The 26,340-nt window shown below is 45.0% G+C and overlaps 1 protein-coding gene across 4 annotated transcripts; it reads left to right on the top strand.

Moving 5' to 3' along the window:
• Positions 1–2,920: 2,920 nt before the first annotated feature.
• On the top strand, positions 2,921–26,187 carry scb (scab). 4 transcript variants are annotated; one of them, XM_033379144.1, is made up of 10 exons: positions 2,921–3,451; positions 7,347–7,937; positions 8,546–8,731; positions 22,062–23,046; positions 23,151–23,253; positions 23,318–23,902; positions 23,967–24,096; positions 24,156–24,518; positions 24,581–25,469; positions 25,535–26,187. In XM_033379144.1, exons 3-10 carry the CDS (start codon positions 8,622–8,624, stop codon positions 25,637–25,639), a joined length of 3,270 nt encoding a protein of 1,089 aa, XP_033235035.1. In that variant the 5' UTR covers positions 2,921–3,451; positions 7,347–7,937; positions 8,546–8,621; the 3' UTR covers positions 25,640–26,187. The 4 variants fall into 4 exon arrangements, with proteins under 4 accessions (XP_033235035.1, XP_033235036.1, XP_001360105.3 ...); XM_033379145.1 differs by having other exon boundaries at positions 7,447–7,937; XM_001360068.4 differs by lacking the exons at positions 2,921–3,451; positions 7,347–7,937; positions 8,546–8,731 and adding an exon at positions 17,601–18,387.
• Positions 26,188–26,340: the final 153 nt, after the last annotated feature.

Raw genomic sequence — 26,340 nt, forward strand, 5'->3', positions numbered from 1 at the left:
ATCACTCATAGTCTAGACGGGCCAGCAGGCAGACAGATTAGCACAAAGCAATTTCCTTTTGTCATCAAATATCCTTGAGGCACCGCAAATTACCGTCACTTGAGCCGCCCCAGTCCAGCTACAGTGTCCTTTGCTGGTCACCTGCTCTCCTGCTCACCTGCTACTTGCTGGTACTAATTGTCGTGAGAAACGTAAACTGAATCGCCAAAGATCCTGAAATTGCGCTGCAATGAACGACAACATTCGATCTGTGTGACTGATAGCTAAACGTTATGAAGATTTTTACTCTACTCGTACATATTTTTCCCACTCATCATTTCCGGCTGCAGCTCAAATATGACGGACGGAAGTTGCAAAAATGTGTTTGCTTTGAAGTGAATTTAACATTTTGATTTGATTGGATGTGACGGCCGTACAGAAAACATACAGAAAAATCTCATTCATAAAATCAAAATTATTGAACTACTACGCAGAACACGTAGAGAACTGAAATTAGTGGGAATTTCGATTTTTGAATTTTGATTTTCAATTGGCTTTTCAGAGGGGTGGGGGTGGATGCACCGCCAAATATAAATATGTGTGCATCGGCATGACTCAAGCGAACGTGATTCCATTCACTCATGCACGAGCAGGGTTGGGCAGCATGCCCGCCGCTGCCTCGCTGTCTCACAGATTCGCACTGTCCATATTCCCCATCAGATGCACTTTCAATAAATACCCGTCAATGTGGCAGACAGGCACCAGGCACACACAAGCCACTGCCTGGCGGCTATCATTAGCTGGGTCGAAGGTGGGAATGGGGGGATGGTGGCCAGGAGAGTAAAGAGTTGCCACCGTTATGTTATCAACGGCTGGCTTAATACGCACCAGCACGCCATTTCCTAATAAAACGCTCCATGCCGAAATGACATCCAAGCCATTCAATGTCTTTATTTCCCTCAGAGGTGCATCTTGGCAGCGACGTGCAGTGTGTTTCTGCGAGTATCTGGCAAATACATCTAACTTATGACGCTGTTTGCACCATAAAGAAATCGTTTTTCGCGCTGCACGCCGCTTTGCTCGGCCAAACAATAGACAGTTAAGGCTGAGGATAGCAGCGATATGTTTTCTATACAGTCGCGGCATGATTTCGCTGGATTTAATGAGCGTCGACACTCCGGCACTTGTGGGAACCTTTGGACGAGATTTGGACATACAGTTGCGGTCAAGATAATAGTAGTACTAATATGGGCTTTGTTCGTTTTTTGTTGTTGTTACCTTTACTTTTGCCTTGTCAACCATTGCTCTGCTTGCTTCAATTATGCCTTTTCTCTGCATTACATTTCGTATTTTTTCGGTACTCATCACCACTACAGAAAGTTTTGAAAATCATTATCATTTTACACAGTAAGAGATATGTCGAGATGAGGGGCAAAATAGCATTGTTGCTTCATGGGAACATGTAATAAGAACCATGAAGTTAGCCTCGCGATCGGGCCAGTTATACGCCAAAATATCAGTAGATCGGCGACTACTACAAGCGATATGGGCCTCTTCTGTTCTTGCAGGAGCCTTAAAAAGTGTTAGCTCGGACTCTATTATTGAAACCGTCAGAAGAAGCCCTAGAAATTATAATTTACTGACACGAAGCTTTAGAAAATAATTCTTACGGTTGGCATAGCGTGGCTCTTCCGCTATGGCCTGGGCGAGTTTTTCCTACCAACATATTAGATCGTCAGTTTCACGTTTGGATATTGATCGATATGATGTGATGCTGCGTTATGGCTCGGTGACGTGCCAGGAGGTATTATGGCCATTTTTTACTAGGGATTTATGTAAACTATTCAATTTATTTTATACGTAAAGGCCTAGAATTGTCATCCGAACCCAAGACTGCCACTTGCTCTTTCTCTCTATATATCTATATTGGTATCGCCGTTCGCAAAAGGGACTATATGTGGGATATGTGGGTTAATGGGGAGGGGGAATTATTGGTAGGGAAGGCAACACAGACCGCGATCTCAATTTGGCATGTCAGGAACGGGAATCATATAGAGATATAGACAAAGCTATAGACATAAAACCGCAAGCTACATCTGCTCTAATGTTAATTATTGCACTTCGTTAATCCTTTTTCCGTCTGATGACCTATCTGATTAGAGTCTTAAAATACTTTATCTCTGGCCATTTTTACGATACTGTTCTGCATTCCGCTACCAACACCAGCCTTTATATCTCGCTGCCCTCCCTAGACTCAGCCATCTGGTAGATATGGTCATTCGTTATGATTATGCGTATAGAAATACGCAAATTGTGGATGCCACAGATTTTCGCCTTTTGTGGGTGGGGTAGGCGGCGTGGCAAAACTTGTAAAAAAGCTTGATTCAGTGTGATATCTCACGAGTCTACAAACAAAACTGTTGCTTTTCCTCTTAGTCTCAGAGGACTAGGCGTCGAACAAGAAGAGCGGAATGACCGACAGTCACTCGACTCGGCTATTGATGCCAATCCACCACAAAACTAGTCCCTTACCCCTTAACTCTTCGAGTACCGGGTATAAAAAAAAACTTACCAATATACAAATATGGTTAATGTTTTTAAAGCGATCTTATTGTTATACTTCTTATACTGGCAGCCGCTATATGTTGTTTTAAGTTCATTCATAGTGCATGGCCAATGTTAAGTTAAACACGTCCAATGTTAAATTTTATGTTAATGACTCTTACATTTTTCTCTCTCGCTCTGTGGTGTGAGCGTTTGGTTTGAGCGTGATTGTTCATACGCAACGCAACCACTTGGTTTGAGCAATGCGGTTCGATGCGTTTTGACTTTGAGTGATTTTGCCATACAAAACGCAATCACGTCGAACTCAAACCCGAATCCAGCTCCGACTTGAGAGACTTTTTCCCACTCATTGGATGTTAATGTTAGCACTGCCGCACTGTTTGGCACAATTTTAACGGCCGCGGAAAAGGAAACAACGGAAATTGGTGTCGCCGCGGACAGTTAAAGTTAAACGTTCAGTACTTACCGTACTCTGTGATTCGGCAAAGACGTTATATTAGAGTAGTGTTCCAAATCAGACAAGTGCGGAGCACGCGAAAACTTCCGAGAATCGTTTGCTTCAGAAAGCTCGGCGAAAAGAGCGATCAGCTAGCGGAAGCAAAACACAAATCGTTGTCGAGCTTGCAGTTTTCCATTTTCAATTACCCATTTTCAATTACGTTCACTTCTGTTCTGGCCACGAAATATTTTTGTGTTGTATTCGGTTCATTCGGTTTTATAATTTTTTTGAGTTGCATTTTGCACAAGTGTTGAAGACAGGCCAACGAGCTGATAAAACAAGATGTAAAAGTAGAGCCATTAGCCACTAGCCACTAGCCAAAACCCATCGACAATTTTCGCGTGGTCGCAGCCAGTCTGTGAGCCGCCACAGAGCGGTGCTAATCATCGCTAAACAAACGCTGAAAAGGTGAGATAAGAGACAGAAGAGGTCCGCTCTCGGGGATGAAATTTTCATTATTCATTGACACCATTGCGTGGGCACAACTTTCGGAGTAGGTCGCCATTTTCATTCCCACTTATTGGTACCACTTCAGTGGCAGAAAAACTCTTCTACGATAATTGCACATCTCAGACAATAACAAAATTCTTGCATAGTTGTCAACAGAGGGAAGGGCGCGATCGACAGACTCAATAAGAGCTCGGATTTCATGTGAGCCGATATTTATTTTTATTTGCCCGACGAGACGGTCCTACAGTCTTATGCCTGTGCCTGGGCCTGGGCCTGGGCCTGTGCGGTTTGCTGTGTCTGCAAGCCCTGCCTCTGCCTGTCCGACTCGGAGACAGAAACGAGTACGAGTACTACGGAGTATTAGAGGGCAAAAAAATAATGGGAGGAAAAACCAATAGCATACCATTCCAGAAAAAGCAAACAGCGATTTCACGCTCTCTTCCAGCTCTGCGATCCTGCCGATTTCCTGTTTACTTTTTGTATTTTTGCGGCTACCGATCCCGCTCCCGCTTCCACTCCCGCTGATGCCTGTAAATGAGTCGACTGGCCTTAGATCGTACAGTGCACGGTGCATACACGGGCTCATCAAATAAGACCCTCTCGAGTGGCGGGTTTTCGGCCAACGCTGCGTATGTGCAATGTGCAGTGCGGCCACTAACGCGTGACGCGATGCGTGAGCTCTCCAAAAACAAACATCTTCTTGGATACTTAGGCTTCAAAGTGCTCAAAGTCGCCTGTCCCTCCGTCCCGGGTATCAGCTGCTGTTCTGGTGGAATGCTGTGGCATCCGCGCCGGCAGTCCGTCAATTCAATTTTTGTTTTGGTTTGGTTTGTTTGTGCGCCTATCCTATGTATATTTATTGAAAATTTACTGCTTGCATAACAAACGACCAGCTCCTGCTTTTGCTACTGCTGCTGCTGCCGCTATGGCTGCTGCTGCTGCTGCTGCTGTTGTTGTTGCTGCTGCTGTGGCTGCCGCTGTCATATGCAAATGGTGGAATGAGGGGCAGGCGCTGAAAGGGCGCGAGGGTGGGGGCGCTGTCCAGAAGTCATTAATCTCGCGCCAAAACTGCTGACTTTGTCGAAATGAATTTCCTGTTTTTGCTGGCTCCGCGTCCGCCCCGGCAGATGACAAACAGTTTCCTTAGAAGCTCCACTCCAGAGAGTCTGGAACGGTATCGGTTTGGCGGGCTGTTTGTTATTTATGAAACCAAATATGTTGACCCTTTTCTGATTTGAGCCCACACGTCAGTGTGGCAGGGCAGGGCAAACGCACACAGAAGAGCACACACTCGTAAACATAAGACATTCGGTGTTCCGCGGAACGGACAGTGCTTTAAATAGCTGGATCAGTCCTGAGTCCCCTCCGCCCCTATTGCGCAATCGCCTAGCCTGGGAAAAGCGTGAATGGAATGGGGGCACAGGAATAGGGCTCAAAGTCACTCGCTGAAGGCTTCACGGGGGACGGGGTGCTGCAGCTGTCGACCAACTTAATCCCAACTTATCCCATCCTCAACAGCTTTGGAGCTGGGTTCAACTTCCTCGCTGTGCTTTTTGAGCAGCGCAACATTGTTTCCCAAATGTACTGAGCTCTATCTGGGAGATCAGTTTTCTGGCTACACGCATAGCACGTGCTTCAGTGCATGCTCCGACTACGACTCCGCCTTAGACTCCGACTCCTTGCGACTTATAACATGATACGCACTGAGGAGTGGTGGACCGGGATGGGAGTTGACATGCGAGCGGGCTAATCTAATACGAGTATGCAAAATACAAAATGCAAATGTAACTAAAGGCGGTTTCCTACGTTTCCTATACTGGAATACCTTTCAAGGGAGGCTCTGGAACCGCAGTGAAACTCAGCACCACGCTTGATGCTTTTTTTGGCCAGCTACGGTCTTAAGGTTGAAATTATGCACTTGTTGCTCAAGTGCATCAGCAGACTCTGATCGGCGCAGCAAAAGATGCAATTCAATACAAACAAAAATGAGCAAAAAAAAGGTCCAGAATAAATGCCCAAAAACATAAAAACAGGTCTTTAGAAGCGGCGGCCAACGGTCAAACTGCATCTCGAGAAGGCATTCGCTGTATCCAGACAGACCCAAACCCCAAACTCTCCAAAACTGTATGTGCGGTGTGTGTGTGTGTGTCTGTGTTTCTGTGTGTGTCTGTGTGTGTGTGTGTGTTTATCAGTGGGATTGCGGTTGTGTATGCGTGATATTGTGTTTGGCAATGCAGTTGCTGCTGGCGAGAATGCATTTTATGCCCTGCTCTTGCTGCTTGCTGCTTGCTGCTTTCTGTTGCTGCGGCGCTCCTTGCATTTTTGGTTGCTGTGCCTCTGGCGTGGCCGCTCCGTTCCTCACTGTTGGCTCCACGGGCCCCGAAAGAAGTGCCTGCAAGCTCTGAGGAATTCGCGATATCTCCGAGTACAGTAAAGGCCCAAAATTTCGACTCGCACGCAAACAAAAGCTCTGCTGACACAAGCCGATCATTCGAAGGACCATGAAGAGACCCCAAGTCCCATATCCCAGATCATGTCAGATCTATCTAAATGTTAGACACACTCGTTAGGACAGACTCCCTCTCTCTGCACGTGTCGGTGCATCAGTACATCGGTGCATCGGTAAGAGTAGTAAAAAAGTTATTTGCGATAGCTTCCGCAGCGGTTATACTAGTGCAAACCCATTGACTGCACCAGGTCTAAAAATAGCCACCGGGCAGGCGTCTTTCCGCTCCAACGCAGGAATGCAGCTTGAGCTCCAGCCCCAGCTCCAGCTCCAGTGCAACTGTGTGGATGTTCCTGCCTCAGTGTGCGTGTACGTGTGCGTGTGCGACGGCTGTGGGCACAGACGGAGAGACGAAACTGCAGTTGGAGCGTCCTACAAAATGTCACAGCGCATGCTAACGCCATAATTTTCGGTCCAAACGACGGACACTGGCTTGGACAGGAACCATGACGCAGTGGGTCATTAAGTGTTCACCTGAAAAGGGCAGGCAGCACGCCTGCCTGCATGCTGGTGGTGCCTGCTGCAGCTGCATGCAACGGCAACATCCGCAGCAGGAGCCGTTCGAGCTGCTGAACTTTCGAAAGTGGCGGCCCGCACTCGGGGGGAACCGCTTCCAGTGGGCTAATCTATTAGGGCTCCGCCGCTGCCTCCGTGAGGACGAGGAGGCGGTTGTTGTCATCGCCTCAAGGACGTTCGCGAGTCGGCCAAATTAGGATACTTGAGAAAAACCACACTACAGTCACGTTTCATTGGCCTCTCTGGGCAGAAATTGTTGCATGTCTGCTCCGGCCTACCCCATCCCTGCATATGTTGTCTCGAGCACGTCCTTAGTGCCATGACGATTGCAATGGCAGCCGCGATGGCAGCCAAAGTAAAGCAAATGCCAAACTAGCGACCCAAGCAAACAACCAAACAAACAAACAGGCAGACAGACAGACAGACACAGAGGTGGGGGCAGAGACGGTCTTTCAGAGCCAGACGGAGGTGGACGCGGCTGCATAATGTGCGGCAAGGCAACAACGCCACGACTACTACAAGCGGCGACAGCAACAGGTTCTTTATTTTTAGTAGTCGCATTTTGAAAACCGCCTGCTCAATGTCAACTTAACGTTTGAGACTTAATTGTTGGCTCTCTGCCGTTTTGTCGTTCTTGTACAAAAGATTGTGTGCCCGAAGCGAGTTCTTCGGCCAAGTGGCTGCACTCGCACTCCCTCCCTGCATTGCGAGAGCGATGCCCAAGAACTCCATCCCAAGAACTTTGTGCATTTTATAATGGAACCTGGAACTTGCAACTGAACTCATGCATCATCTCATCCTCTTTTTTGCGCGTGCGTCTTTTATCCTCAGCTTTGGCCGTTCTCCATCGCCTGGTCATGCCTCATCACCATCAAACGAACAGCCACAACCATTTGACATTTTTAAAATCAAATTACAAATTCAAACGCAGAGAAATGCCGACGATCCGCGCACTTCCTGTGGCATCAGCGGAAGCGCGTACACCACCGAACCAATTAGCGGCAACAATGTCAAAGACGTCAGCAGCATCAGAATCGGCCGCAACGGCAGTGGCATCGACATCGACGACAACTACTAGCCACAAAAGTAGATCAATTCTAAGTTTATTTATAGTAATCGCATGGAACTCTCTGCAAGAATTGGCCAGTGACGGGAAAGACGATGGCTGTGTCAGGGCTGCTGGCGACCATGGCCGTGACGTCAATGCGGACCGAGTGAGACATAGACGCACGCCCGGTACTCGCGATCCAAGTGACGAGGTGTCAATGGCACGTGAACACCATAAGCAGCAAGGCAAACAGAAGCCCCTATCTGGTTCTAGTCCACATCGGAGGAGGAGCCGCCTGCGAGCCACTTCTCAAGCGGTGTCGATGGCTCTGTTTGCTTTAGGATTGCTGCTACTGAATATGCGGCCGGCGGCGGGTAAGTGTCCAGATACTTTTTCTGACTCACACTTGCTTGGAGGAGAGAATGACCCAAAATCATATATTTCGATATTTCCCTGAATCCGTTCATGGCATCCCATCTGTGTCTCCAAATGTATCTCCTCTCCTCTCACTTCGTGCCTGCAGCTGTGCGTCGGTCGCTGCCTCGGCCTTGCCCCGGCGGATCGAACGACAAATGTGACACATTTTAGTCAAATATGACGCAATTTCTCACGGCAGAGCTGTTGTTTGTTTACGGCAACGGTCGGCGGTATCGCATTCACTGCTTGGCATGCCGGGTCGATCAAAACAAAACAAACATATCAACAGATCAGAAAGACCGGCCCGCGAATTCTCCCTCCAGCATGCTGCGATATTTGGGATCGTTGGAACGACTTCTGCCTCAAGATAGTTAGCGGCAGGAACTCTCCCCACGGATTCCATTTAGTAAACACGCCAATATTTACGGTGGCTATTTCCAGGCCTTCTAAATCTGGAGGGGAGGATTCAATGGAATCTCTCAGCGCATGTCGTATCGCTAAGGTCGACTGTTTCATTCTAATTCTAATAAAATTCTGCCCAAATCTTGCTCTCCTCCCTCCGCAGCCGGCACCTGCTGGCAGACCCACCTGGGCAGCGGCAAGTGCAGCCAGATATTCTCCACGAACATCACCAAGTCGGAATGCTGTGGCGCCAGCCAGACCTTCTCCTACACCGATCGCGAGCTGAGCAGCGTGGAGTACTTCTTTGCGACGGCCATCGGAGGCGGCGTCGAGTGCGCTCCGTGCATTGGTAAGTGCGTAACGAGGTACCACCAATAAGGGTGCGCCCTTACATATGTACATATGTATACCAGTAAGATATTTTGGAAGAGATGGGGCTATAGACTGATCAGTAGCAGCGAGCTTCGTGGGACGAGAAGTAAGGATTAGGCAAATCATACAGCGATTAAATCAGCTATGATAATTGTCTGGTGGGGTCGCTAGCAAAGAGTATTCAAACGAAAGAAACGATTATCTAATATACCAAATAAGGTACATATGTCGGTACCCGAAGGACAGGGTCTTTTCGTGTCCGACCCTTCTGGATAAATCCGGCACTATAACTCTTAGGTCCGCCTTCCTGAACGACATCTCGGAGATGTCCACGCTGTGTCCCAGAAAGATTGCAAACTTTATAAGAGCATCTGGATGGGACAACTGTTGACATGAAATCCCACTGCAGGGAGGGAAGGATCCCAAGCGGTATCTGAACGGGCGGAAACCGGCCTAAGTGTGCCGGGCTCAGAGCGAGCCTGGCAGCCGCCTCTACCTAACCTAACTCTTAGGTCGAAAATCATGGTGAATACGTAGATCTGCGTCTGAGTTCTGCTGGCATCCATTCCATACTTGCAAGTCTCCCTAAAAGTGTTTACGAATAGACTATACTATATACTATAGTCCCAAATCGAGAAAAAACACCTGACACGCGACGCACAGTGGGACATTCGGCCATTTCAGCTCGATAAATTATTAGCTTCTGAACGAAATAAGATATTTTCATGAAGAAGGAAGACTTAAGTTACATTGTCAAAATCGAACTTTGTTAAAGTGCATATTTACTTTTGTGTATAATATAAAATATGTTGATTTTTTAGGATCGATATGGAATGTTTAATGGTCATTTTCGGTGTATATAGCGTATATTATGTAGCTGTATATTATATAGAGGCGGCTACCAGGCTCGCTCACCGGATTCGGGCCGACATGATACAGCTTGGGTATGCGCCTTTCCTGCGCCGTGAGTCGTAATGTCAGCTATTATCCCATCCAGATGCTCTTACTAAGATAGCGAGCGTGGGTGCCTATTTGCCAATGTCCTGTGAGGTGCGCTGCAACTGTTTTTGCCTAGTCTGTAAAATAATAATCCATATGGACCGTAATATCTAATAAATTTAATGTTTCTAATGTATAACTCTTTTATTCGTATTAGTGTATTAGTATGTATAGGTAATGTAGAATTTCTGGTTTATATCGTAGTTTTTAGATGTAGCCACAGAGCCATGTCAAGTAATTTATTTGTATCAACCAAAAGCTTTCAATACAAAGCTTACAGTCATTGAGACTCGACTTCCACAGTTGTGGAATTTTATTGATCAAAGAAATTTTTGTTCCACAAAAAGTCAGCAAAACCAGTTGTACAGATTTCATATATTTAAATTCACATGCAAGATAGGATTGGGAACGTTGTGAGCTTTATACGTGTTAAACCAACGATGCTGGCGCCATTCGACAGGTTTGAATTTATTGACCTAAAAAATCGATCCACCGATAGTATTGGGCTAAAATAATGAGTTTTAAAATAGGCTATTAAAAGCCATTTGACACGTAAAATTAAATAAAGATTGTTCAAAATTAAACCTTTTACTCATACAGGCAGGCTCTGGCTTTGACTTTCACAAAAATGGTCCGATTTTTATTCCAAAAAAGCAAGATTTCGCCGTTTTCAAAACGGATACATTTGGCTCGCCTTTTATACAACAAAACGAATCATAATTGCTGCATTAACATAAATTTAACACTATTTGACATGTTCGAATCGGTTATCGGAACGTTGATATATATAACTGTTATAGCTTGTCAGATGTGTTAACAAGACAGGTGTTGCCTTTAAGATGTCTTGATCTCCTTGGCTCGCGCATTTTCTACCGTCGTTTTGCTTCTTTTTAGAAGCTCTTTTGAGCGATTGAAAAAATAAAGGCATTTAGATCATGCTGTATATTTACGAAGCAACCAGTCTTGGAAAGGGTGCAAAATTATACAAGTGCAAAATTAACATTAGAACGGGGTGTATTTCACCAAGCCCGGACGGGTATATCGAATCCGCTATTGATGATGATCAGGAATAAATATACTCAATGGGGTCGGATATACTCGCTTCTTTCGCGGAGGAGCAAGTCCAAAAAAGCAGCCGCCCAAGATGTCGATGGTAAAGTCGAAGGGCTGTATAGTGAAGGCCAAGAGGCGTTCACTGCCTTCCATCTGGAATTAAAGAAGGATTATGAATCATTTATCTCCTCAGACTCTGTTAATCCTATGTAGAATCAGTAGATCCTATGTAAATTGATTTTACTAATATATTTAACATATTTTTATTTTAGTTGTAATTTTTTGAATATTTTTGGTGAGATATTAGCCGCCTATTTGAGTTTTCTATAGTTCATATTTCATAGTCATTCATACCATAACTTTTCCTATTATGGAAATGCATTATATGTATGTCTATTCCAGTTTAAGCACCCAGTTTTAGGCGCATAAGAGTGTTTCCCACACGCATACAGCGATGCGTTCCGTTTCTGAAATGCGGCTAAGGAGTAGCTATATGTGTGTGCTTGTGCATGACACAACTTTTGGAGCTCATTTACTACAAGAATTCTTGTTAAAAATTCTTCTGGAATTCTTGTGGTAAATTTGATCGTTAACATCCAACAAAATTTAAAATTTTAAAAGGTTATATTCATCGCTTTTAATATTCGGTTCCAGAAAATATTAATTTTATATATTTATATTTATCTTGTCTAGTACAGCGCACAAACACAAATAGAAATAAAAGCATTTGATCCTCCACATATGATGCCTTTAGCGAAATCTTAGACGGAATTAACTGGGTCTCACACCGGACATCTTCTGTAGAGGCGGTGATTTGAAGGAGCGTTCAGGTACAAATTTTCAACAGTGTTGTTCTGATTCCAGGCATTTGAGTTTGAGTTCACTAGCATTGAACAATTTGGCGCTGCTTTGGCATGCGATATACGCACGGCAGCTTCAAATGCTCGCCGAGGAAATCCTGCAAACCGATCCAGCGGGAGTGCGAATGGCCAAACTGGCCATTGAAAAAGGAACAGCACAGATATTCTTGCCGTACAACGGGAGCGGCACAACATTAGACGTCGACCAACCAGTCGATAGCAATGACAATGCCATCCGGCCCAACGAGCCCCGGAGCCACGATCCTTTGCACGATCGATATGCGGCCAATGTGCTCCTGGCGGGAGAACAGCAGAAAGGCAGCCGCAGTTATTTCATTTGTAAAAATCAAAGTTTAATTTGAAATTACATCCTAAAAATAGGCAGTTAAAAATTGTATTTATTGATCATGCGAGGTTTCATAAAGCTGTTAAACTTATATTTTACGATGAAATGGCAGCGCTCTTTTATTTGGTTGTTCCGCATTGCATTAAGCCCGTCCAAAGTTTTGTAAAAATATAAAGAAAAAGGAAATTCATGCCGCAGAATTTACAGAGACCTCTTCATCTAATCATCCAAAGGAAAGATGTTGGAGATTTACTTTTGTTTGTTTTGGGCATGGGCGAGGGGCGCTCTCGGGATACTCCGGCTGAGGCTCGTCTTCCTTCATTATTACTTCTAAATGATTTGCGCTGTAGGCAGAAGCTAAATTTCCGGTATAGAGAATACCACTTAACATTGATTTCGATATCCCCAAAAAAAACGAGAGAAGAACTCAATCAGTTTGCCTCTGCTGGTTCTGTTAGTCTGCCTCGATCTCAGGCCGGACTTGTCCTCGCTACCATTGGCCAGCCTGCCCCCAGGCAGAATCCAAATGCCTCTGTTCTACGGCCTGGGGTTAGCCGATGTCAAACTCTACGCTGTTTAGAACATTATAAAATACATTTATTCACTAAAAGAAAATTTTACCATTTCCCATGGGTTATAAACGTACAGAAACAAAACAAAAACATTGATTATATAAAATAAGTAAAAAAACAGAATAAATAGATATATATTAGACCTTAAATATAGCAACAATGCTGTGGATGGTAAATAATTAAAAGGGCATAGGAACGGGAATATCATAGCCACTGCTCGGCGAGCAAACACTGCCGGAAACCAAAATTTTACCCAATCCACTTCACACTATGCAAAATCCTACTTAACCAAATATTAGTAGCACCTCTCACTTAAGCATCCTGGCTCTTTCTTGGACGGCAGCCTTCGGGCGGAAAGTCCTCTAACAGGTCAGGATGAATTTCCCACAGAGAATTTTCCTGTTTTATCGTTCGCTTTTCTCTCTGAGCAATAGATGGCGCCATACAAAAATTTCAAATTTCCTGTTAAAAGCGCTACAAGCATCGTTCTTGTAAATTATTGGAATAGCCATTTTACTAAATAAACTTAGTTTTGCGGCCTCCGTCCTTGTTGGAGGGATCCTGTGATTTCATATGTGGCATTTCAGAATCATTGTATGGCGGGTGTTCTTGCACCTTTCCGTTCCCTTTGGCCTCCCTTATCCAATCCAATCTTCGGTCGCGAAAATTTAAAGTTCTTAATTAATTGACAAACTGGTTTGAGTAGGGATTGCAAAGGCAAAGGCGTATGGATTGCAAAGGCAAAGGCAGACCAGGAGTCTATAAGCCCGGCAACCGGTTTACCTAGTGTAAGCCATGTTGATGCGCCGTTACTGGATGTTTCTTTTAAGAACCGCCAAACAAGAGTGAGGTTACTGCTTCGAAGAGCGAATATCAAAGATCGCCAATACAAATATCATAGGTGAAGACTTAAGCTGTCTATTTGCCCCTCCTCCAGCCCTGGGTCGATCGCCAAAATGTAGTTTTTTGAACTGTCGGTTAATTTAAGTATCCTTTTTGCGAAATATCTCTGCAGTATCCTCCCTTCAAATGTCTCCCTCCCCTCACTTGTGCACCGTAACAAAGAATACGTCAGCCTATGACTTCGAAAACGTTCCATTTTGAGCTGAGGCTTGCATTTCGTCTGTTTACGAAGCTACTTACTCCACGCTGAGTTAAGCTTAGCTTCCCTTAGCTTCTTTAGCTTGGGCTATAACGTGCTTTTTGATGCCAATAGTGGGCAGAGAGAACTTGAAGATAATTAAATTGGAATAACTTTTTTTCTCATGCTGCTAGTCTCCCTCCACTCCGGTACACCATTATTACTGATTTAGCTTGTCTAACGTCCATTCCCCCTATCGTACCCCTATCATCATTGGAATGTCTTTGGTCTGTCCTAGAATAACTATGTCATCGGCATCTAGGCGAACTCTTACGATAGTTGCTCCAATACTTAGTCCTCCTTCAAGATGGTCGTCCAAATAAGGCGCGAAGAGTAGCGGCGACAGGGGGCATCACTGTTTGACCCTGGATGAACAATCCTCTAGGCACCCGGTCAAACGCAACGATTTTTATTTTGACTATTGTTTCTGATTAAAGATTCGATTCCATGCGCTGTTGAGCAATCGCTTTTAAAATCTGCTTGGTGCTAATTAAACTTGCCTTGTTTTTTACCCATGTTACCCCAATGGTTAGAAAGCTTACTAGTACTAAAAATTCTTGAGAAATGGGAAGATAATAATTTATACAAAAGTGTCTTTTAATAAGTGATTCTTTATAGATGCGGACCAGCTTCTTCTTCGACCTCTTTTTTGAGATTGTGATGTACATATGTAGCTCCTGGTGGGATGACGTTGGGGGGTGCGATGCAGTCCGCCTTTCAAGTCATTGTTTGCCTGGATTGCTGCAATAGATGTTGTGTAATGACGTATGTAGTGCTTGTACTGCTTGCATTGCTTGAACTGCTTCGTCGACTGCGCTACCGACCCCTCATACTGCTTGTTTTGGCGTATTCTCTGCTTCTTAATATAATATTAATATAAATGAAAAGAATCCTATCATTTCGAAGTCCCAGAGACACAGCTGTCGGTGTTTTAGGGACGCCCCAGTGTAGAGAGATGTCTCTTTAATGTAGCTCCTCATGATATGAATTTTAAATGCAGTATAAGCATATCAACAGCAGAATTCTGAGCGAGGAACATCAGCGACAAGCTGCAATATAATTTTTATGTGATGTTTAAAGAGCATAAAGATAGTTTGATTATTTTACGACGAAAACGTGACAAACGTAACAAACGAGTGCCGTGTTCGCTCATCACGGACAAACAATGAGGTTTGACTTTGCCACAATTGAAATGCGAGATTGCTTCTGTTGACCGTCAGCCAAAATCTGTGAACAAATTTTTTTGATCAACTTAAGTATCAATTACATACAGTATGGGCCTACATGGCTTGTCCATCTCGTATTACACTCGATATGTGTGTGACACTATTTGGATTTGACAGTTTGAAGCGGGGCGCCGGCACACCGGAAGGCCGTTGTATTGATACTCATTGTCCGCTCGCTGTGAAAGTGTTTCAGCAGACACTTTATGACTGATATTTTCGCTTGAAAGGTATCATTATGTGGGCGGCGACGTCTGTGTTTGTTGCGTGCTAGAGCCGGCTACTCTTTCACTCTTGGTTTCAACTAGGTCACTAGATCAGTTGCGGACACCCATTTTTTATGAGCAGAACCTAACGCCGGCGCTGGGCCTTCATTTAAAAGGGTTGATGGTTGGTTGGTCATTTATTTTTATTGACCTTTCCAAAGACATTCGCGGAACACACTGTAATAATCCTATCCCATCCTCGACGTTAAGGGGATACTTGTCCGCCTTTGATGTGTTCAACAAAGCGATCCGTCTTATATGACGTCAGAAGCGAGCACACCTGCATTGATTTCCTTTTGATATTTATAAGTCCCCCGGTGTGCCGTGCCCAAATAAGGTGCTGCCTCACAGCATTGTCACAGCTGCGCATCAAGCTAACGTTGGGTTGAGCTTCTACCTATCTACATGCACATATTTATGCTTTGAATAAAGCATGACTCCGACTACACTGCGGAGCAATCGCGGTACTGGCAAGTAACACTGATAAATGCAGTGCAGCTTGCAGTGCAATCGTCACAAGCTGGAGTTATGTGGTCGAGCCTCAAACATCCGCCAAGTGTGACGACAGATAATTATTGACAGAGTGGCAACTGCATCCCATACTCGCACCCCATTTCGAAGCTAAAACTCACTTCAACCATTCAATTTGCGCCTTGAGAAGTGTGCGTCTGCACTTGGTGCTCCCGTTTTCAGCCGTACTGAAATAGCTGCTCTGGCTCCAAAAAACGACGCGTACGAGGGGCGTCTGACGTCGACCATTGGGTCATGAACTTCAATTATGCGCTACATCATGACTTCCCCTCCCTTCCTTCCCCTACTCCGCGCAACAGCAGGTGCCGCTGTGGCTGTTGCCCCCTCAGGGGAGCAGTTGTTTCTGTTTCAGTGCTCTACTGCACTTGCGTTGTGTGCTGTGTTGTTGGCAGGCACATAATTGCTGTCAAATCGGCTGGCGGCCGCATAATTACAAAAGCGTTTCAATATCAATATCAGCGACGCCAAAAAAACGGTGGGGTGGAGCGCGGCCAAAAGCACTTACCACTCTAATGTTTCCATCTGGAAACATCAGATATTTCCCTTTTCCTTGATCTCTCCGGATTTTGAGCTTTTTTCGTTACGTTGTGTTTGGGGAATAAACCAAAGTGTGAAACTATTGGTTGTTTACAACTTCTAACTAGAACTTTATTTATGAATTAGGCAGAAACCATTTACCATGTCGATTGGGAATGGGGAAATCTGTTGTGCGCGGTCTTATCAGCAGAGTCGAGCAGACGCTGTGGCCTGAAACGCACTTTCCCTCTATTGGCTTTTATTGTTTTTCAATTGTCTTGATAAACTGCATACAAATTCAATTACTGAGAGCCGACCCCCACGCTTGAGCACCATGCACCATGCAGCCAAGAACGAACCGAACTAAATGCGGTTGTCCGCTTATCAGGTCCGGCCACTCGGAATGGTGTATTTGTTGTACTGTATGCTTGTGAGATCGCTCTAATTGATCCGCTGAACCCTCGTAGATACTAGTATAATTTCATGACACCGAATCATAAATAAACCTACCCCAATTCTGGTACATATGTACATATGTATGTATGTGTATGTTTTTGTACACATGGAGGCATGCATGTATGTACATGTTCGAGCTGGTTCCAGCTGATAAGCAGTTTCATTATTGTATCTATGTTTGTATATGTACATATGTATATAGTTTGCCCCAAGTTCAATGACAGTGGCAGCCCCATAAGCTGCACTTTTCGGGTGTGTACCCACATCAGAATCGTGATCGGCATCCTTTATGTCAGCCATATGCTTTTCATTTTCATTTGCACGCTGACTGTCGCGCTTGCAATGGGCGATGGGCGATGGACGATGGACGAAGGGATGGGGTGTCTCATACTCATGGTAAATATTAATTATAACTTAATATGTGTGATCTTAAATGCACATAAGAGTACAGCTCGCAATGAGTAAAAGCCCTCGCCGATCAATAAGAATTATACAGTCCAGTCCCCTCTCCATGGTGACTGTAAAGAGGCGAATTTGTTTGTATTGTACACAGGCTCTCACACTTTCCTGCAATGCACACAAGAAGATCCACCGTACGAAATGGTCGAAAACAATCTGGAACAACCATGTGCAATATGGTACTTCGCTGGAGAAAGTGCTTTCAGAAGGGCGTGTTTCAATGCTTATTTACTGGTCTTGAGTTCCAAGTGTTCTTGTGTTTGTGGTAATACCACAAACAAAACAAGCACTGATTAAAGTTGAAAATATGCCATATTTACATAAATATACGTTTGAACTTTGCATTGCTTCTGACAAATATGTAGGGTGGACAAATACAGTCAAGCACCAGACAGTCCGAGGCAGCGACGGCAGCACGAGCGCAATTCATTCGGTTCGGAGTCGTCGGGGAGTGAAAAGACGTACAAAGTTCGGTTGCACGCATGATCTCGTCTTAGTTTGTATTTAGCGTTGCGGCAGCGATTACGGAAATAAAACATATTTGTGCAGATAATATAAACCAGTAATTATTAAAGCTTACAACTTGGCACGACCTCAGCGACAGATATCACATCACACCAGTTTCCCTCGTTTCAATCTCTCAAGCATGCAGAAGTAGATTCATATGTATCTATCTGAGAGCGGACCGAAAGAAAGCGCGAGACTTCGCCGGGCTTTATTTAATAAATATAAATTCGCGAGAACGCTAACATAAGCGAACGTCAATGCGAGTATAAAGTGCCCGAGTGTGTGCGTAGAGAGCGTCAATTAAATTCAATAAATCATAAATAAATGTGTACTAAATCCTGCTTTTCGAGTGGCTTGTGTCACTGTGACTGAGCGAATCTGTTTAAAACTGTGATTTAATGGCATGTCGGAGCTCGCAGAGCGCGAAATAAATTAAGGAGAAATTACGAATGAGCAAAATTTAATTTTTAATGAATTTCGATGAAATTTCAATCACTAACTTCAACTAAAATGGATATCTGCCGTCTCTGGATACTCGTGTCGCTGTCCCTGCAGTTGCATCTGCTGCCAGGCCTACTGGTTGATGCCTTTAACTTTTCGCCGCGTGCAAACCTAGTGTTAGGCGCCCCGCAACATTTGCGTTTTCACTTGAACCAAACGCGCAGCTCCTACTTTGGATACACCCTGGTGATACGTCCAACCAGGTGAGTTGCATAGAGGCAGGGGAGTGAAATGTTTGTACATATGTAAATAATTCGACAAACACCCCGGCCCAGTGTGAATATATACCATGCACACATTTCGATAACTGGCATACGTTCCCTTCCGTTCGGTTGATTTGCTTAAAGACAACCAATTCTTTTCAATTCCGTACTTTGAGTCACCACCTTTGTCAATATTTTAAGACTTGTGGCACATGGTATGTACTGTACGAGTAAATAGTTTGGAGGTGTTAAAGATGGGATTGACAAAATTAGAAAAGTTCTGGTAGAGCCACTTTTATTTGTCTTCAGCTTGACGAGTAGCGTGCTAAAACCGCAATCGTAAATGGCTCCATGGCGGCAAGTGGGTATCTTTTCCCCGCCATTAATCTCGACTGGGCAGCTGCATAAACATGCCCCAGCAACTAATAATACAAGTAGAGTAGGAAAGTCTCAGCCCGAAAACCACTCAAAAACAATATCACTTCAGACAGCAATATCTAAAAATAACAACAAAAAACTGGCTTCAATTGCCATCAGTTTCAATTGCCACAGATCCGAGATCAAGTCTCGGCTTCGGCGACGATCCACACAACTGACAAACTCCAACACTTTTCTATGTGTTTTTGGGCGACCTACATACTTTGTAGGTATGTACATAGGTACTTCGAATCATATGATATGTAGACCTGATGGCGGCGACTTTTGCTCAGAAATGACATCACACACCTCAGAGGACGGCTCAAATCAGAAAGTTTTAAGCACAAGTAATACGAGATACGAGATACTCTTCTTTTATGGGTTCGTTCTCATTCTAAACATTATTGAAGAGAATTATCAATGTGTGGTCAAATCCACCCACATTCAAAAGTATTTATGTTAATTGAAGAAAGATTAATGATTGATTCATATCTTTAGAATTGCATTTTCATTGGCTTAGAATCAAACAGAGATTTGTTAATCTCGTTAGAAGCTGTACCATATTACACCATTTACCATTGCCACAAAAAACCTGTGAGGCTACTTGGTACAATTTCTTCAACCGTTCCCGAGTTCCCTAGTTTTTTTTTTATTGCTGGTACTTTACCAGGTACAAATTACTGCTGCCATCATGGAGTACTCTAGCCTAATTATATACGGAAATTGCGCGTAAAATCACGGCAAGCTGCAATTTATTTCACATCAATTGAAGTTGACCAAAATGAAAAACTAATGTTGGTTTCTATTGCTTCCTGGAGAGCAGCGGGGTACCGAGTATAAACATATTACCATTTCCACGGACTGTGGTCACTCGAGTCCGAACTGTCAAAAAACTGCACGGGGAAATGAGTGTCGCCATGCAACCAATACAGGCTGCATGAGTCACACAATTTTTCAATCAGAATCCGAGTAATGGGGGTACTACGGCGTCGGCGAACGCAACAGCTGCATTCTGTATTGCAGCGGCGCCTCATCCATCCCCATGCCCATGCCGAAGTTCCTCCTCCCCTCCCACACCGACTTGACACCACACAAATATTTTTAGCCGCTTTTCTCCTGGTCATTAAACCCGATTCCGAAAAAACCAACAAACCAAAATCGCTGCAGCAGGGTAGCGGGGTAGCTTTTGTTCTTGAACATTTGTTGGCCGCTGCTCCTGAACTCATGTCGCTGACGATGGAGCGAAGATTTGTGTGGTCCCAACGTGGCTTGTTGCCCATTCAAATAAACAGTTCATTGTTTAAACAAAGCGAGCATCTTCGGTGCACTTACAAGGGCCAGGCATGGGATCGGGGTAGGGTATGCGTGTGAGACAGTCTACATGGTATGACTCACTCTTGGGGAACAACGGAACAAGAAGTTCCGCTCATATCGCACATCCAGACTTCTTCGTTGAAACAAAAACAAAACTGGGCTGGCTGTTTTCATTCCCTTTCCTTTTCCTTCGCATTAAGACATTTTGGAGCCGGTAGCCCGTTTGCCATGTGCCTGTGTCTCGCAACCGGTGTTGTCACATTTGCTACTATGTTATAATGTTGGCGAGCATAATCGTATCTACATATGTACATATGTATGTATACCCTAGGGACCATTGGGCATCGTCATTGGCGCTGACTAATCCGAGGAGTTTTTTCAGCTTACAAAACTAGGAAAAACACAGATATTGGATATCTTAATAGTTCGTATCAATTAAATCCGGCATGAATCAGGCGTGAGGCTGTTCGAAAACTACCCACCCACTTGTGTAATGATTGCAATGAATCTGTTTCGCTAAAATCACTAATATTGTGGATAAAAATTGACAAAGATACTCCTCGAAGCAGTAGCTCTCCCGCGAACCGATTTCGAAATCTGGATGAGCGACAACGGTAAAGTGAGTAATCAGTGAGAGGAAAGAGAGAGGTTTGGTTCTCTCTCAGCAACGGCACAAACTGGCCCAGTCGGGCTCTCTACACCTCGCGTTCGCGTTTGCGCTCGCGCTCTCATTGAGGTAGTCGTCTGGTGGTCGGGTCGGGTACTTGATTATTCAACTTTCATCTTTCATTCGATGCGGACGCGGTTCTCCACGTCATTCAGTGCTAGTGCTAAGACAGCGTGATAGTGATAGTACACCTAAAATCGAAGTTGTCTAGTTTTAACCAGTATATTTAAACAATATTTCGAAAAGGCTTATACAAGTTACCTACAAGTGCGGATATGGCGCGGCAAGGTCACTTGTCGATCCTGACTCGGGATGTATTGCTGCTGTTCTGCTGTCTCGCGGGCAGCGTAGGGGCCTTTAACTTATCCCCTCGTCCGAATAGGCAGATAAACGATCCACAGTTCGCCACCGCTTTGCCCAAAGTGCGTGCGTCATATTTTGGTTATACCATGAGCCTGCGACCGAATGGGTAAGTGGGCGGGGAAGACTCTGGAAGCTCTGAAACTCCGCGACTTTGGAGCTGCTGGGTGCGGGCAGCGACAGCGAGAGGGCCGTCCGTTAGAGTAAACAGGTTGTGCATTGCGTTCGGATGATTCACGCTGGCGGCAATCGAACTCCGAAATAGTAGCAGTAGTAAAAGTGAATGAAATTGTTGAGAGGAGAGGTTCAGCGACAAGACAAAGAAGCACAGTTCAGTGCAAAACGTTGAAGACCGTGTGCAAACGATGAAGTCATACTCTCGATATCAATTATCTACACATAACGAGGAGGTGACTGCAGAAACATATTTTGTTCTTAGATACCAGCTCTGCCTTGCCCCCACTGGGTGGGTGTATAAGTCTGGAGCGGTGGCAGCGGGTAGAGCTGGAAACTATGCAAATATTCGCTCTGTCGCACGTTCGTACCTTTGTCGGATGTACTATGTCAAATTTGTGGCATCAAAACTCGTTCTTTTCAAGCTAAAAAAATAGTCAATGCCAATTTGTTATCAACCAACATTGCCAGCTCCGTTTTCTGCGCTTTACGATAAGATTGCCTGCTGCCACAGTCAAACGCCGCTAAGTTAAAAGCGCTAGTGATTGCCCTGTTGCACATCGCAAATACTCGTGCGCTTCGTCTCCAGGCGAATCAGAAACCGCACCCGATGGGCAGTCTCATATGCTATCTCGTTTTCCACTTGAGAGAAATTTATACGGAAAAATCGACTAATGAATGATACATAGACAATAACTGCCTCCAAAGTCTGACTAATTCGATTCCCCTTGTCTCGTTTCAGTGTCATTGTAGGAGCCCCGCGCGCCCAGTCGTCCCTGGAGTCACAGCGCCAGATCAATGAGACCGGCGCCATTTACAGGTGCTCCTTGAGTACCGGCTCCTGCAACCCATATGTCCTCGATCCCAATGGAAACCGAGACGCTCCGTTCAGCGAGTACACCTACGACTCGGAGCGAAAGGACTTCCAGTGGCTGGGTGGCTCGATGGACGGCGGCACTAGCGACGCGGACAAGCTTCTGGTTTGCGCCCCGCGATTTTATGCTCCCAGCACAAAGGATTACCATATGCATGGAGTTTGCTACTGGGTGAAAAACACCCTGGCTGGCAGTCCGGAGCACGTCAATCGGATTTCCCCGTTGCGGCTAAAGACGGATCAGGTGGTGCAGGAGAACAACGAAATCAACTTCTACTACATACTCGGCGAGCTGGGACTGAGTGCTCATGTTTCGGACGACAACAGCAAATTTCTAATTGGTGCCCCGGGCATATATACCTGGAAGGGATCGGTGATACTCTATGGGCGAGTGGACCCTGCAGAAAACCCAAGCGTCAGCCGGCGCGACACGAGCAGCGCTTTGCGCCGAAAGACTCGGGAAAGCGACTCCAATGACTACACACCCGACAACTTTGTCCCGGAAATTCCCAAGCCACAGAACTGGGGTCAACAGGATGACTCCTACTTTGGCTATTCTGTGGCCTCTGGTTACTTTGACAGCACGAACCTAACCACTCTGCTGTACGTGGCCACCGCTCCGCAGGCCAACAGACAATCCGGCGAGGCATATATATTCGATGTTCTGGGCAAGACCATAAAGAAATTCCACGTGTTCCGTGGAGAGCAGTTTGGGGAGTACTTCGGCTATTCGGTCCTCGCCGAGGATCTCAACGGCGATGGAAGGACGGATGTGGTGATTTCAGCCCCCCAACACTCCCAGGAAGACTCGCACGACAACGGTGCCATCTATGTTTTTATCAACAAGGGCTTTGTGAGTATGAGTAGGGCTTCGTGAGCCCCGCCTCGTTAGGGCACCGTAATAACGTGACTAACCTAATATAACCCAACCAATAATCAAAATGCTATCGATTGCAGTTCAATTTTGAGTCGAAACTGCTGCGATCGCCCATTGCCAGCAAGGCACGCTTCGGGACTACGCTGACCCGCCTGGGAGACATTAATCACGATGGCTACAATGGTTAGTAGTTGTCCTTTCATCTATTTCGGACTTGCTTAATTAGCTCGTTTCCGCTTTTGAACAGATATCGCTGTCGGGGCGCCGTTTGCGGGAAATGGATCGGTTTTCATCTACCTGGGTAGCGAGCACGGTCTGCGGAACCAGCCCAGTCAGCGGCTGGATGCGCCTTCGGGCAAACCTTCAAAGTATGGAGAACATATGTTTGGCCACGGCCTCTCCCGTGGGTCCGACATCGACGGCAATGGATTTAATGACTTTGCAATCGGAGCTCCGAATGCTGAGGCCGTGTATTTGTATCGTGCCTATCCTGTTGTCAGGTTAAAAGCTACTGTAAAATCACAGTCGCGTGAAATCAAGCCGGAGCAGGACAAGGTGGCAATCACAGCCTGCTACGGAATAACCACAACGGCCACAGCGCCGGCAGTCCAGAAGCAGGAGATGACCATACGCATCGTCATCGATTCACAGTTGAAACGGGCCAAGTTTACTCAGACTCAAAGCCATGAAATGAGCTTCACAGTCGACGCAGGACTGACTGAGCAGTGCAGAGTCTTTGAGTGCGTTGTGCGCTACAGCGAGAAGGACATATTCACACCCATCGAACTGGAGATGCAATACGAACTAACAAAGAAAGTCCCTGATTCTGAGGGTGAGATCAAAGCTCTTAAAATGGTACAGTGTCATTATTATTAAAATTTCCCAAAATTTTGAAGATTTCTGCGAGACCTGTGTCGCTGTTGATCCCGCAGAGCCGAAGGTCTACACTGAGAAGATCATATTCAGCACGGGTTGCGCAACTGATATTTGTATTGCAGACTTACAACTGAAAAGCAAGGATGTGAGGTAACCCCGATCAGTTTCCATTTAGTTTGGTAATATTCTAACAGATTCTTATTTTATAGCCCTACCTACACCTTGGGGAGTGGCAATACTCTCCGCTTGAACTACGAGATCACCAACAACGGAGAGACCGCCTATCTGCCACAATTCAATGTGACGAGCGTGCCCCACTTGAGCTTTGCTCAGATACCGGGCAATTGCCGGGTTAGCGACACTGGAATGGTCTGCGATCTGAACCGGGGGCGACCGCTGGCCAAGGGAGATAGGGATGGCATTACTATTAGCTTCGATGTAAGCTCTCTGAGTGGTTTAGCACTTATAATAAACGCCGAGGTGTTCAGTACGGGATATGAAAAGAATCCCATGGACAACAGGCAGACCAATGTGATCAGCCTGAGGGAGTACACCGAGATAGACGCCACTGGGTAAGGAACGTGTGGCCTGTACAGGCAAAGAATTAACATAAGTTTCTATTGTCTTTTGACAGGGGCCAAATAAATGGCCAAATTGACTTGGAACACTACAAAAACTCCGCGGAAATAATCAACAATTACGAGATTAAGAGCAATGGCCCCAGTATTATCGACGACTTGACATTGTCCTTTCATATACCTATAGCGTATAAAATTGCTGGATCAACTGCCATCATACCCATCATCAACATGACCACATTGAAGATGCAGGCTACCTACGATGCTCAGCTGCTGGGTATAGAGCTGTTCGATCAGAACAACACCATGCTCATCCTAGATCCAATAGAAATTTCCTCCACGCGCGGCATCCAGAGTACGGAGCGAACGGTGATTAGACAGAATGGACAGGGATACGATATTACCACTAGTGGTCATATACACCAGTCTTGGCAAGAGCTGGACTCTGATATGGTGGCTACCGCTTCCATGACGCGCAAGCGGCGTGATCTCAAAGCGGTGACTGCCAACCGCGAGCAGTACGCTCGCATCTCAAACGCCAAAGCGCACGACCTGCTCAGCGAGGACTTTAAGGGCAAGTTGCCGGTGAATCGCACAATTGTATTTAACTGCAGGGATCCAGACATGACGATCTGCATCCGAGCCGAGATGCGTGTCTACAACTTTAGAGCGGATAAGCCTGTCAACCTGAATGTTCGTTACTCTGTTGACCTCAATGAAGTCAATGCCATTTTATTGGATCCATGGGAGTACTTTGTCATCCTGACCGATCTGGACTTGTTGAAGAAGGGAGACCTGTCCGGCAGCTCGTATTCCATCAATCGGAAGATTGAGCCAAATGTGATATCCAAACATCTGCAGTCACGCCTGCCCATCTGGATCATAATTGTATCCATTATCGGTGGCTTGCTTCTGCTCTCAGCGATAAGCTATGCCCTCTATAAGGTGTGTATCCCATTGTAAATAATGTTTAAGGCCCTAACTCACAGCTTTGTTTCGTCCTATTTTAGTTCGGGTTCTTCAATCGAGCCAAAAAGGAAGAACTGAATAGACTGGTGAAGCAGAGCCCCGACGAACCCGAGGCTGAGAACCTAAATAGCGACGGTAATAACTAACTTTATTCAAGAGTTTGGCCGAAAACAAGCTGCAAATTTCAGCAGATACCAAATCCTAATATTATTACTTGAAGACGCCATTACAAATTGTATGTTTACTAAGTATGTGTGTTCTACATGCATTTAAAAAGAAAGCGAAATCGATCTACGATAGTCCTCACAATTTATATGAAAGGGTGCAACTTTTAAACCGCGAAAGCATTGAATGTTCTTGTTGGTTTGACTTCCTAGTGGTCTACGATAAGTGCCTTGCAATTTATATTTTAACGACAACTATTTTATATAAAAAAGTGCCTCGTGTGCAACACAGACTTGATTGCCATTTGTTGTAAATATTTATTAAACATTTGTAATAATACATTTTTTGAATAGTTTTACTAGTTCTAAGTAACGTTACAAGGCGACGTAAAAGACTTTATTAATGTGTAAACAACTGTAAAACCGAAACTAGATTATTTTGCGCACAATACAGCTTTTGTATAAACTCTTATAGTATTATGTTAGAAGAAGTATTAAATAAAAATTCATTTTATATTACATGACAAAAAGATGGCTCGTAACAGACGGAACTGATTGATTTGACTTGTGTGTGTTATTTAAGTGCGCAGGTAGAATATCTAAATTTCCACACAATTTCCACATGTAGCAATTAAGAAAAGTGATTTTTATATTGAAAGAAGACGAAGTTTTTAAAAGCGTTT

The sequence above is a fragment of the Drosophila pseudoobscura genome, chromosome 3 (genome assembly GCF_009870125.1).
Source record: "Drosophila pseudoobscura strain MV-25-SWS-2005 chromosome 3, UCI_Dpse_MV25, whole genome shotgun sequence".
NCBI lineage: Eukaryota > Metazoa > Arthropoda > Insecta > Diptera > Drosophilidae > Drosophila > Drosophila pseudoobscura.